The sequence below is a fragment of the Leuciscus leuciscus genome, assembly GCF_965113295.1.
Source record: "Leuciscus leuciscus genome assembly, chromosome: 11".
Classification (NCBI taxonomy): domain Eukaryota; kingdom Metazoa; phylum Chordata; class Actinopteri; order Cypriniformes; family Leuciscidae; genus Leuciscus; species Leuciscus leuciscus.
Genome location: NC_138735.1, coordinates 9,271,107 through 9,285,562, shown reverse-complemented (window position 1 = coordinate 9,285,562; position 14,456 = coordinate 9,271,107). Strand labels below are relative to the sequence as shown.

The 14,456-nt window shown below is 39.0% G+C and overlaps 1 protein-coding gene and 1 long non-coding RNA gene across 3 annotated transcripts in view; one reads left to right on the top strand and one right to left on the bottom strand.

Moving 5' to 3' along the window:
- LOC309509977 overlaps window positions 1-14,456 on the bottom strand; it is a 961,882-nt gene that overhangs the window by 787,530 nt on the left and 159,896 nt on the right. The window lies entirely within an intron of this gene.
- LOC309509953 (uncharacterized protein) lies at window positions 3,716-14,156 on the top strand. Of its 2 annotated transcripts, none has more exons than XM_082184968.1 (5): window positions 3,716-4,980; window positions 9,265-9,482; window positions 9,596-9,790; window positions 10,314-10,469; window positions 12,247-14,156. In XM_082184968.1, the coding sequence occupies exons 1-5, from the start codon at window positions 3,857-3,859 to the stop codon at window positions 14,013-14,015; spliced, it is 3,462 nt and encodes a 1,153-aa protein (XP_082041094.1). In that variant the 5' UTR covers window positions 3,716-3,856; the 3' UTR covers window positions 14,016-14,156. The 2 variants fall into 2 exon arrangements, with proteins under 2 accessions (XP_082041094.1, XP_082041093.1); XM_082184967.1 differs by having other exon boundaries at window positions 9,593-9,790.

The window sequence follows — 14,456 nt, the reverse complement described above, 5'->3', positions numbered from 1 at the left end:
AGAGGAGTTGTCACGTGGTATATGTTACTTTTCTCACCGATGGTTGAGATGGCCCAATCACAGTTGCTTGTGATTGCTTGATTACTGGATACCTGTTTCTCTCGAGCAACCGAAGCAATGACACACATCCGAGTAAGTGAGCGAGGGAAGGGAACATAAACATGAGAAGTGGTCAAGTGGAACACACTTCACTTCACTTTGACAACCGACCTCACTACTGGGGTGAGCTGTAGGCTAACACAGGCTGGGGAGAAATGTAGAGAGATCATTTGCTGAAATAAGATCCACACACATTGTAAATTTATTCAAGAATGTCCCTGAAGAACAAAGAATAATTCGTTTTGAATAAAGTGAACAATTTAAAGTAACACTTTAAAAATATATATATATTTCTTTAAGGACTTAGCACAAAAACAATTGCTGTTTGTGTGTCTGTACTGTATTCCTGTCACATTCCTGGTTTTGATGAACTGGATGTCAAGTTATTAAAGATGGTTGCTGATGTGATTACTATGCCTATATGTCATATTATTAATTTAAGTTTAGAAAAATGTGTTTTTCCTGCTAACTGGAAAAAAGCTAAAATTGTGCCTCTTCCAAAAAATAAAAAGGAACATTTATCTGGGAAAAATAGCAGACTATAAGTATTCTGCCAATTTTGAGTAAGATTACGGAGAAAATAGTTTATGATCAAATTAATTTGTATTTCTCTAAGAATGGGTTAAATTCAATCTATCAACATGCTTATAAGAAAGGGCACTCTACAACTACAGCCTTAGTTCAGATGACGGATGATTGGTTGCAAGAAATTGACGATAGAAAATTAGTTGGTACTGTAATGTTAGATATGAGTGCAGCATTTGATTTAATTGATTATGATCTATTATTGGAAAAATTAAGTTGTTATGGATTTGAAAAGTGTGCAATTCAATGGATCTATAGCTATCTTACTAATAGGGAGTTTAATACTGTTTAATGGTAGTTACTCTGAGACAAAGGTTCTGCGTTGTGGGGTGCCTCAAGGGAGTTGCCTTGGACCACTGTTATTTTCTATTTTTATTAATGACCTGTCTTTTATTTTGAGGCATGCCACTATTGCCTTATATGCAGATGACTTGACTATTTTTGTGTCTGATTATGACTCTACCAGACTTAATACTGTATTAAATCATGAACTAAAATTAATTGAAAATTGGAACAGAGAAAATAAGTTAATTATTAATGTTGCGAAGAGTAAATGTATGATGTTGGGATCTAATCATCTGTTAAAAGAGTCCCCTGTTCTGAATTTGTCAGTTGGTGATTTAATCATTGAACAAGTGGCTGAAGCCAAATTGCTCGGAGTAATTGTGGACAGCAGGCTGACCTGGAACGCTCAGATAAAACTAATATTGAATAAAATGGGCAGGAGTATGGCTGCAGTTCGCCATTGCAGAAAGTGCATACCGATTAGTATACGGAAAACTTTGGTGGAATCAATAGTTTTGTGTCATCTGGACTATTGTTCCATCATTTGGGCTTCAACTACAGAGAATAATCTGAACAGATTACAGATTGCACAAAATAAAGCATCTCGGCTTGTTCTAAATTGTTCTTTTAGAGCAAGGGTCAGGGATATGCATAATCAGTTAGCATGGCTTCATGTAAGAAGTAGAATTAATTATTCTCTTATTAAATTCTTAAAAAATATAATTATTACAAAAGTACCTGAAATTATTTATAAAAGATTGACTTTCTTCAGTGACGTTCATACTTATTCCACTCGCCAATCAAGTGAAGGGCGTTTCTTGTTCTGCTTGTCGAACAAATCAACTTCAGAGAACATCATGTTATAGAGCAATGATGGCATGGAACTCGCTCCCGTTATTTTTGGTCTCAGAGAGTCACAATGTTAGTTTTTCCAAAAGATTGAGACTGTATTTATTTACTTTGGAGTAATATACCCTGAGAGTGGTAATATTCTGTACATAGAAGAGCTTATATTGTTATGTTGTTATGTTTAGTGTAAATGTGTTGTGTTGTGTGTGTTTGTGCTTGTGCATGTGAGTTAGATGACTTGATGATGTTGTGTGCACTTCTGTATTTGTCTTCATTGTTGTACAGCTTTGATGTTAATATTTTGGTAAAAATTGTTAAGACCCCAGGAAGAATAGCTGCTGCTTAATGGAGTAGCTAATGGGGATCTAAATAATAAACAATAATAAACACATAGACTGGGGGCTGTCATAACAGTTCTGTCACTGTTGCCATCCACCTATTTTATGTGAATTTTGGGATTTCGCCAAAAAAAGAAAAGAAAAAACGATTCATATTATCATAATTATCATACGAGGTTGGTAACTTTTTTAATGAACTGTTGAAACAATCCCCACCCTCTAACAGCCACGGGGAGGAGTCGGATCTAGATCCAACTCCTCCCACCTTACATATACCTAAACCTACCCATGTCCACCCCCTGATCCCTAAACCTACCCCTAAACCTACCAATCTCCACCCCTTAATCCCTAAACCCACCCATACACCTACCAATCTCCACCCTTTAATCCCTAAACCCACCCCTAAACCTACCAATCTCCACCCCTTATATCTGGATCCAACTCCGCCCCCCGGATCTCGTGTACTGCATTGAGGTGCTACTGGACTTTATCTAACTATTTTAGCATATTTGAAGTTAGCGTTAATGCAAAGCATCAAATTAAACTAGAGAAATAGCTAGATTATGCAAGTCAAATAAGCCTAACTGTTATATCTGTAATACAGGGATTGTATTCAATCTTTTTCACAGGGACAATCCTTTTCTATCCTGAAAATTAGTTTTTTTGTCATAAAATCTACAATGTTGCTCACAGTCACATGTCACTTCTCCTGTGAGATCAAAAAAGGTGATGCTAATGTACGATATTGATGACATCACCATGGATATTTTCTGACTTGTCAAACGGACAGTGTTACAACACTCCCTGCACAAGTTATCATAATCCATTAGGCCTATTGCACATTTAAGGGAATATAATCTGATTACTTTTTGATAACTTTTGACCTAACTCGTTTGCCACATTGATTTGACATGGATAATATAAAAATACAAAGAGAAAGAAAATATATTATATTCTTTACGAACTACATAAAGTGCATTATTACGTTACGTCAGGGTTTCCCAGACTGGGGTTAGTTTGTGAGTTTAATAAAAAAGCTAATTGAATAAATAATAATATATAAAAAAATACAAATAAAAACAATCACAATAAAATTATAAAATATACATTTAAAATATATATAAAATGTAAAATATTGTATTTGTTTACTTGCATGCCATGTGACCATCAACCGCCATTAGGTTAATATAAACTTATATTTATATTAAGTTAACATAAACTTAATTTGAATTATGATTTATTATTGACATAACTTATTAAAATCTCAGTGGGTACTTGAAGTAAATATTAGGTCAAAGTTGTTCAGCTGACAACAAATTATACCAAAAATGTAATGTGTTTGAAAGACAAAAGCCTTCCAAAGTAACACATTAAATTACTCACTGAGTGATAATTCAAATGATAAATAATGTGTGTTCGTCAGGAGTTGATATGCAATGTTTCAATGTTGAGAAAACACTTCAAAGTGAAATGATTTCTGTAAACCACTGATCAAATGCGGTGTCGCTCATGTTTCTGGCCAGTGAACAGCAGATGGCGCTATGTTTCTGTGACTCTTCCTCCGCCAGGATCGCAATGAAGAAGAACAACAAAGAAATCCTGAAAACACTCGTGGATGTTTATGTATACAGATCAGCAAGATGCTTAAAATAATGCTTCATTTGAGCTTTGTATGGACATGGAAATGTTAGTTGGATGTTATGTACGATCTAACGAACACCTTGAACATCTATGATACTGGAAGAAAGAAGAATCCAATTGAACCAACGGACCTTGTCCCCATGAATATAATGTTTGACCTAAAGTGTGAAAGCTCTTCAGGTGAAGGTGAAGAGGAAGAGACGGAGGGAGGAGAGGCCAGTTTAACAGCACAAGTATCCAGGTGTGCAAATGTAACATCAGCGGATTTGGACGAATTAGAACACAACCGAAACGAATCTAGCACCGTAAAGCAAACAATATGGGCAGTGAACTGTTTTAAAGCCTGGCTGCGTGAAAAGCAGTTGACAATCGACTTAAAAACCGCAGAGAAGTCTGAGCTCAACCCGGTGCTGCGAGAGTTTTATGGCTCTATTCGGACGAGCAAAGGAGAGTTGTACGGGATCAGCAGTTACGTCGGGCTTCGGGCTGGGTTAAATCGGTTCATCAACGAGCCTCCCATCAACCGTGCGTGGAATCTGATGCAGGACACCGAGTTCAGGTCCGCCAACAATGTTTTTAAAGGGGTTGTTAAGCAGATGCGACGCTCCGGTAGGGATATAACAGCACATTATCCGCCGATCTCACCTGAAGACCAGCACATGCTGAAACATTCTGCTGCACTGGACCCTGGCAACCCAAAAGGCTTACTAAATAAGGTGTGGTATGACATCCAGTTACATTTCGGACTCCGGGGTAAGGAGGGTAACCGACACCTGCAGCCAGACGCGTTTGCTTTGAACCGAGACCAAAACGGGTTCAAATACTTCACCATGACGTTAAACGAGGACACGAAGAACCCGCAGGAAAGGGACAAGAAAAAACGCAAGGCTATGTTTGAGGAGCCTGGCAATCCGCTGTGTCCCGTTGCCTCTCTGGAGAAATATCTCAGCAAAATTCCAGCCGACGCAAAAGCGCTTTATGTACAGCCCAAAAGGATGTATGTGATCAGCGATGAGATCTGGTACACTGCGGTTCCTTTGGGAGTCAATTATCTGTCCCAAATGCTGCCCAAAATTTGCAAAGAGGCCGGGACGAGAACGACCTACACCAATCACAGTCTGAGGGTCACTTCAATTCAAAGACTGAGCGAAACTAGGGAGATCATGGCGGTATGTTTGCACAGGTATGTTTAGCCAAAAGATTGACGCAAAACGTTAAAGGCAGGGTAACTTAGGCGATTTGTTCCATACCTCCGCGCACCCTGCTCGCGCAGACATCACACTTTAACAGCGCGATTCATGCTATACTCAGAGTTAGACAGACGTCAGTCAGCGAGCGCCACAACCGAAACATCAGCCGCCTTTACAGTTCCTCCTGAACTAAAACAACGAGCTTATGCTGTGTTCACGCCAAAACTACTGTAATTAGGAAGAGATGGAAACCCGTGACCTCATACTCGGAGCCGTTCTTGACTCAAATTTATGCGTTTCAGTGGCAACACTATCAAAGCCGAAATGAATCTGCAGCCGTCAGGTGGTACAGGTCAGAGCTCTTTAAGCTGTTTGTTTATTATTATGTTATGTGCTTTGAGACATGAGGTAGTTTAATGGCGTCTCTTGTCTCGTAACTTGGGATGTAACGATTCACTCAACTAGCGATGCGATGCGATTCACGATACTGGTTTCACAATGCGATTTTCTGGTTTTTCCTTTTTTTACAAATTAAGATTTATGACAAATTATAAATGAAAAAGTGTCCTTTTATTTGTCAGACAGAATGCTGCACATTTCTTTATAAATTTGAAATATATTTTATGTAATAATACCACTAAATTGACTTTTTAAAACAAATCCCCCAAAAAGTCCCTCCAAGGAGATCTTCAATGGTGTTTTCTCAGGAGGAGGTTGTTTCAGCTCTGTCTGTTTCAGGAGGAGGGACACTGGCACCGTCTTCACCCTCATCCTGCACAGAGGAATAGCAGAAATAAAAAGAATTTAACATTTAAGTACAACAGTGACGGGTTTCACATTGTTATAAAGGCACGATTTTAATATTTTATTAATTATTTAAATTTGCATCATTACCACCTGCAAGAGTTAGAAAACCAGAACACATTTAGAAAAATATGCCATAATAATCAACAAATTATTTAAAAAATCCATGTAGACATTAAGAGATAAAGATATACAACACCTGGTTCTGCAACAGCACAGCTTTCTCCTTCAGTCTGGGGAATACATCCTGGTGCTGGACTGGTCTTTCTCTTGGTGAGCCTGATATGCATTTATTACGACAGAAAACAACCACGGCCTTGTATCTTTTGCCATGAAAACACTGATGCACCTTGGGATGTCCATGGCTCTCGCACTCGTCGCCTCGAGTGGGGTTGTAAATCCGCCTCTCAGTGTGGTTTGGCCTATTAATATTTTTTTTACATGCAGACGGAGGTGACTGGAGCTTCTCACTGTGGTGATTATTAGTCTAAATGCCACCACACCTCCAATTTCAATGAATCAACGTCAGCATCTACGCACTTGCCGTCGCCATGTTTTCTTCTGTTTGAAGGTGCGTGCACACTGGCGCAGAGCAGAGCGAGTGTTTCAATTCATTCCTATGGAAGTTTAGCTTCACGCTCACAAACTCAACTTCCCTAGGAATGAACTAAAAACACTCGCTGCTATAGAGTAAATGCCCTTGCTGTTTAAAACGTGTATTGTGATTAGTTAAACATCTCGACCGACTAGAATCGTCAGATATTTATATCGATTTTCAAACTGCTCAGAGTGGATCGTTACATCTACTCGTGACGCTTTACAGAATCTGCTGGATGCGTTCATGTGTTTTGAAGGACAAGTGGCTTTGGGATCTCATGCTTTCAAAGATAACTTGCTATTGCTAGCCACTCCAAAAATTGCATACCTTACCTTTAAAATTTCAAACAGAAGCTGGTCCTTTCCAGGTTCCAAACTGTCATCAAATTTATATTCTTACAAAAGTTACATTCTGGTTATTTGTTTGACTGGACATGCGTAATGAGTGCTTATATTTCGTATAACAACGTTGGGCCTGGAATGTCTCACTCTCCTGTTCTGTCTAGCTTTGCTTGGCAATACTGAGTCATGAAAACAAACTTTGCGTTGGAGCTTTTTTTGCATTTTTTTTCTTCTTCCTGTTTCAATCGCCTCCTTGAATCTTGAACCCCAGAAATAAAAATTCATGCCATCATTTACGCATCCTTTAGGTGTTTGTTCGTTCTTGTTGAACGAAGTTGAAACATTCTTCTCAATATCTTTTTTGTGTGTGTCTGTGTTTCACAGAAGAAAATCATACAGGTTTCGAATGACATGAGGGTGAGTAAATGATGATGGAATTTTCATTTTTGGGTAAACCGTTTCTTTAACTTTAACTTAAACTTCGTTTATAAAACTGTGTTGTTTAAAAGCAAAATCACATTCACAATTGTGCTTGTATACTGAAGGTGCCTTCACGCCATGTAATTAACAGTAATTTGTAAAAAGCCTTCTCAGCCTTTTAGAGCTTGTAATTACAATTTGTAAGCTGGGAATTTTCTGAGAGGTCCTACTTGTACCATGTGACCGCTGTACCACCTGACCACTGCAGATTCATTTCGGTGTAATAGAAACGCGTAATTTCAAGTCCGAGGACGTGAACCGCTCTGAGTAGAACATTAACGTGTTGTCATCTCAAAATTACGGTAATTAAGACATGGCGTGAATGCAGCATGAGTATCAGAGTAAATCTTAAAAATGCTATTTACATTTTTTCAAAAGAAAAACATTTGTTTGTAAAACATTCTTTATTAACTGGCTTTCAGAAATACCCTTGATGTTTACTAGATATGAAACTTTTTTTTATTGTTCTCCTGCAAACAAATCTCAATTCCTTTCCCCTCACACTCTGATCTGAGTGTACACAGCAAACACTGATGGGTAGAGTGATACAAAGAGTGAAACCCAGTGCAGCGAGACCAAATATCAGCACTCTTCCAATGCCACTTGAGCAATTGATTTACAGATTCTGATCTGTTGTATAACTGAAATTATACCATATGATTCTGATTGTATTAAAACCATTTAATGCACAGGTGATTCCAGTCAGTTTATTAATGCGCTGCTTTCATTGAAGCGCACACAGAAACATTCAGGAGCACAGAAACTCTTGATGATAATTACTCAAACTCTCTATCTTTATTTCTGTCTGATTTAAAGCAGGCAGAATGCTATATATAACGTGCTCTAGCTGACAGAAATAACTCTTTTTTTTCTCCTGGTCAAATATTGCACTGCAAACATCAATAACAGCTTAAAGTTGTCAATGCTGGCAAATGATAAATGGGATAATCCACGGCTGGCTCAGGATTAAACGATTTAAATGCACTCGGCTTCTTGTTGGGTGGTCTCCCATTTCGTGCATTAAAATAGTTTAATGGACAGTTAGACATGGATTACCCCTTACTTAACTAATAACTAATCACATACAGCTGTTGGATAAAAAAAAAAAAACATGATGAAATAAAGTAAATCAAAGCTAAATAGAAATATACTATACACCCTCACCAGCCACTTCATACGTACACCTTTGCTAGTACCGGGTTGAACCCCCTTTTTTCCTTCAGAACTGCCTTACTTATTCGTGGCATAGATTCAACAAGGTGCTGGAAACATTCCTCTGAGATGTTGGTCCATATTGACGACAGCATCATGCAGTTGCTGCAGATTTGTCGGCTGAACATCCATGATGTGAATCTCCTGTTCCACCACATCTCAAAGCTGCTCTATTGGATTTAGATCTTGTGACTGTGGAGACAATTTGAGTATAGTGAACACATTGTCATGTTCAAGAAACCAGCTTGAGAAGATTTGAGCTTTGTGACATGGCGTGTTATCCTGCTGGAAATAGCCATCAGAAGATGAGTCCTCTGTGGTCATGCGCATGCATATTACATGTTCAGTCTATTAGCACCTAGTGTTTCTTTACAAAGTGACATCGCCAACTACTGGCCAGGCATTTTTAGTACAGAGTTTTTAGTCGTTTTCGCGGATCAGGGGATTGTTTTGACAATGTTGTCGTCTGTACGTTTTTAGTACATCGTTGTCTTGTAAACGTACCCTAAGATGTGTAGACTTTAAAAGTGTAAGGAACATTATTATTTTTGTTGTATGACACCATATAACATTTCAGTTATTCAAAGTTTTGTAAAACTTTTATATTTATAAAATCAACATTCAAAGGTTACATTTCTTTACATTATGAATGTTGGAAGCATTTTGTCATCTTGAAAGTCCTTATTAGTCATTGACTCAAATACTGTTTTGTAAAATGGTATATATGAAATATCTGTGAATATCAACAATGTAAATGAACAAATAATGTTTAAGTAGGATAGCATCAAAATAATTTGTAAAGTGTAATTATGAGACTGTTGTTTGATATTGTTCTCTTGCAGCGTTCCGGTTGAGATTAACACTCAGTGGCAGCAGGAATCCGCTCCATTTTCCCCCAGCAGTGAGCTTGACTCCAGCTCCGCGAAACAGGAGAGTCCCGTGAGCAGCCACAGCTGGGTGAAACAGGAACCGGAGCCTGAAGTAATCCAGTGGGAAAATATAAACTCGGAGGCCGCCACTGATGCGGAGCAGGACAAATCTCTGAGCAGTGCAGTTGCTAGTATGATATTTATAAATTTTTTGAGCATCCATGTCAATGAGCTCATTAGCATCTCCACATTTCAATGATGGGATGTAGATTGAGTGAAAATACATGACTCTTTTTCTCAGCAGCGGACCCGAACCCGATGGAGGGTTTACCCAGCGGTGTTATGCTGACCATCACCAAACTTCAGTGTCTGCTGGAGAGCAAACAGGAGAGGATTGAAGCTCTGGAGAGACAGGTTCAGGACCTACAGGAGGATCGCAGGTTCCTCCGCTCTCAGATCGAGAACCTCACCGGCGCTCGCTTGGTTCCGGTGCCTGAAGGTGTGGTGGAAAGATGGGGAAAAAATTAATAATTGGCCTTGTTCAAAACACTTTGCTCAAGAATGAAAAGAACTGCATTATATTAGATGTATTTTGAATAGATATGATATATGATATTTTATATTTTCTGTCTGCCCAAAATTATTTTAAATTTCATGACATTGCATTTGGTTACAATTACTTTGTCACGGTATAGCATTTTACCACACGCAAAATTACAAATAAAGTATAACCAACATGACATGCAGTTTTCTTTAACGATCTACAAAACATTAAAATAATGTTCTAATTAAATATACCAAGACAACAAATAACTGTCTTTTTAACTGTGACTGTTCACATTAAGATTTTTTAATCTTAAACAATTTTTTAATCTAAGATTTCACATAGTCTTTTTATGTAAATGTATTTTCAGCTCAAATGATGAATGAATTAAATAATTTTGCAGTTGATGTTCTATTTCCTGTTACACTTGCACTTGCTCATGTTCTCTTGTTTACTACCATTCTCGGTTCCTATACAGCGAGCACATCAGTGTTCTCAGGGTCCAGGTCACGTAAAAGGCGGCGTAAGAGCTCGTCCAGCTCGTACGCCACTGATGAATCCAGCAGTTCTTCTTCATCTGAAGAGTCCAGCAGCGTCAGGAAAAAGAGACGACACAAGAAGAAAGGGAAGAGAGGTACGACAAGTCACACTTTTACAGGAACTTGGCAAATGTTCTTCCAGTGTCAGTTTTGTATCTAGAATCTAGCAATGTAGCCAATCCCCTTTTTTTAATCCGATTTAAGTAGGACTTAATTGTATGTCATGTATTTAAAGCTGCAGTCTGTAACTTTTTTGTTTAAAATGTACAAAATGTATATAATAAGCGAGTATTATATCATGAATCCATTTTTAAAACTGTGTTTTTGTCTTATCTGAATCACTACGGTTCACCTATAATAAGTGTTTATATTGGGACTATTTTAGACTGGCACTGGTCGTACCACAGCGGAGTATCCCAGTGCCTGCGTGACTCGTCATAGACATAAACAGAGAGAAGCAGCTCCGGCTACAATGTTCTTCCGGAAGACGCGTGCAGTTCTGTTTATTAACCGTGAGAGCGCCAACAGTTACGGACTGCAGCTTTAAATATATTTGTAATTACACATTTATTAATTTAAAATGTAATGTCAAATAACAAACTACAAATTGTAATCAAGTACTTTACATGTGATTTAGTATGTTGGTCAACACATCAAAATAAGTGTATTTTGTGTGTACACTTTAAAGCAGGCATTCTCAACCCTGGTCCTGGAGGGCCACTGTCCTGCAGAGTTTAGGTCCAACCTTGATCAAACACACCTGAGCCAGCTAATTAAGCTAATTAAGCCTTTCAGGATTACTGGAAAGCTACAGGCAGGTGTGTTTGATCAAGGTTGGACCTAAACTCTGCAGGACAGTGGCCCTCCAGGACCAGGGTTGAGAATGCCTGCTTTAAAGATTAGTAAAATATAATGATTTAAAATGTATTGAAGACTTTTAATTTGATATTACTTAGAATACTTTATTAGTATACAGAATAAAGTTTACTCATAAAAGTGTACACTTAAGTGGCCCTTTATTTCATTAATATTATATTATCTGCAAGGACAGTCCAAGGCAGGCGTTGCTGATTTGCAACAGTTAAAAACTAACTACCTTATTACTCCAGATACATATTTTATGAGTTTTCTTTACTCAGAAGTACCACTGCAGGACTTGGTTGTCCATTAGCAACAAACAGTTTCCCACTTGCTCACCAGATGGCAGTGTAGTCTCACTTTCAACATGTCTGTTTCCATGGGTTCCCTGAAACTGATTTTCTTGGCATCAATTTCGTGTAAGTCTCACTATCAACCTCCATTAATTTGAAACTAAAACTGCATAAGAAGAATCATAAGTGTATATAGACACAGTAAATGCCAATTAGTAGATTTTTATCTCTTCTGGATTTTTCCCCTGGTGCAGCTCTATTTCAACGTAGCAGCGTTGCAACGTGTGGCCAGATAGGTACCACTGGATACCACATGCTTTATCTACTAGTTTGCCTATATTTTGAGCAACAGTTTATACTAGGGTTATTTTCCTATCACCAGTGTTTACGTATTACTTTGAGGTGTCACTGAGGGTATATCATATGGAAAATTTAATAATTTGGAGTGAAGTTACAAACAATCAGAGGCAGATTTGATCAAAAGCAATGGCACAATACCATGTTCATTTGACTGTGCAGTGAGGAAAACTGATGTAGCCTAAATTCCATGGCACTTTTATTAGTACAGATCATTGTGTCAAAGCATTTTTTGGCAAACTACCTTCCAGAATACTCTCTATGCAGGATTTGCAGTGTGTTATGGCAGGCAGATGAAAGATTTACTCAGCCAGGGAAGTCATTGTGTACATTTGCCTTCCTGATGGTGCTTTATCTGACACAGAATCCATTCCAGACGATAAAATTGCTGATCCAGATTTGGAGGAATCTCCTGAAGCATACGAGTCTGACTCCAGCTTTGATGATGATAAGCCACTGGCAGCAATACCAAAAGCTAATCTCAACCACCTTGATGTTGAAATTCATAACATACATGCAGACAGTGACACTGAGGTCCCAGATGACAATGAACCTCAGCCAGGCCCAGCTCCAGTCAACAAAGAGTTTTCTTGGAGGCAGAGGAAACCCCCAGCAGCTGACATAGACTCTTCATTCCGAGGACCTGCATTCTCACCTCCCCCAGACGAAATACCAAGTCCAAAGTGGTATTTTGATCAGTTCATGGACAAATCTGTGTTTGAACATATTTCTCACCAATCTAACTTGTATGCAGTTATGAAGAATGTCCCAGAACTGAAAACAACCCCTTCTGAAATAGAGCAATTAATTGGTTTACACATCTTGATGACCGTAGTACGTATGCCATCGTACCGCATGTACTGGCAGACGGCAACCCGCTACGACCCAATTGCGACAGTCATGGGACGTAAGCGATTTGATAATCTGCGTACATACATCCACATGAACGACAATACCAATGTGAAGCAAAAGGGCGAGCCTGGATACGATCCATTATTCAAGGTGCGTCCAGTTCTTGAGAAAGTCCGTGCCAACTGTTTGAAGGTTGAACCAGAAGAAAACCACTCCATTGATGAGCAGATGATCCCCTTCAAAGGAAAGATTGGAATGAAACAGTATATCAAGAACAAGCCACATAAATGGGGAATCAAGGTCTTTACTCGTGCAGGTGTCACTGGACTAGTCTATGACTTTGAAGTATACACTGGAAAAGGGACCGTGACCAATGAGCGTGGACTTGGTGTTGCCGGTGAAGTTGTGCTTCGTCTCGTATCAGAAGTTCCAAAAGGACTAAACTACAAGTGCTTCTTCGACAACTGGTTCACTTCCCCTGAACTCATTGTGGAACTGAAGAAAATGGGAATTCTAACAGTTGCTACCATCAATCGTAACCGTCTCCGTGGATGTACCCTCAAGAGTGACAAGGAACTCTCAAAGGCCGGGTGCGGTGCGTATGAAGTGAAATACGAAAAGACAAGTGGGATGTCCATCGTGAAGTGGTATGATGATAAGGCAGTGTTGCTGGCATCATCCTTCATTGGCCCTGAACCTGTTGAGAGATGCAGAAGGTGGTCGAAAGAGAAGAAGGAATATGTGGAAGTGGACAGACCCCACATTGTCAAGGTGTACAACCACAACATGGGAGGAGTAGACTTAGCAGACATGTTTGCAGCTCTATATCGCATTGACATCCGCCCACGTCGTTGGTATCTGCGCATCTTGTACTACTTGATTGACCTATCACTGGTCAATGGTTGGCTCCTCTATCGCCGTCATCTCACCCAGAAGCAGGAGAAGTATATGCCACTTCTTGACTTCCGTGTTCAAGTTGCAGATGCCCTCATTAAGGTTGGCAAACAGGCTGACTTGAACAGTAGGAAAAGAGGACAACCGTCATTGGAAGATGATCCAACGTCCCATCAAGCTGCCCCACCTCCACTTCAGAGGATCTCTGCACCATTGGTTGATGTCAGATTAGACCGATGCGATCATTTCCCCATCCATGCTGAGAAACGTGGACGATGCAGACTGTGCAAGAATGGCTACACGCAAATGGCCTGTCTGAAGTGCAAAGTACTTCTGTGCTTTACAAAAGACAAAAACTGTTTCTTGGAGTACCACATGACAAAGTGACTTGGAAACATGCCCTACTCAATGAGGATTTGAGATATTGGATTTGGATCCCATATTGTTTTTGTTGTTGTTCTGCCACTGAAAAGCACTTTGTTACATTGTTTGAAAAGTTGTATATAAAAAGTTATTGTTCATATCATATTCAGTCGTCAGTGTCTAATTACCACACTGGGCCAATGTTGCAAATCTGCAACATCCCAGAACGCCTTGCATGTGAAGGTCTCTCTAAAAAAAAAGTCAGGATTCTATTGTACTACCCCATGATAATTTTCCCCAAATATCAGATTTTTCCTGTTACTAAAACTTAATTTGAGCCTGAGAGGGTAAAAAAAAATAAAAAATACTACAAAATATGTAAGTAAGTAAAATTTATTTATACAGCGCCCTTCACAGACACAATAGGTCACAAGGCGCTTTACAGTAGACAATAAAACATAATAA

Coding starts and splice junctions, on each gene's coding strand:
- LOC309509953 (XM_082184967.1), top strand. CDS start 3,857: ATGTACGATCTAACGAACACCTTGAACATCTATGATACTGGAAGAAAG. Junction 9,483..9,592: donor TCTGAGCAGTGCAGTTGCTA/GTATGATATTTA, acceptor TCTTTTTCTCAG/CAGCGGACCCGAACCCGATG. Junction 10,470..12,246: donor CAAGAAGAAAGGGAAGAGAG/GTACGACAAGTC, acceptor TATCTGACACAG/AATCCATTCCAGACGATAAA.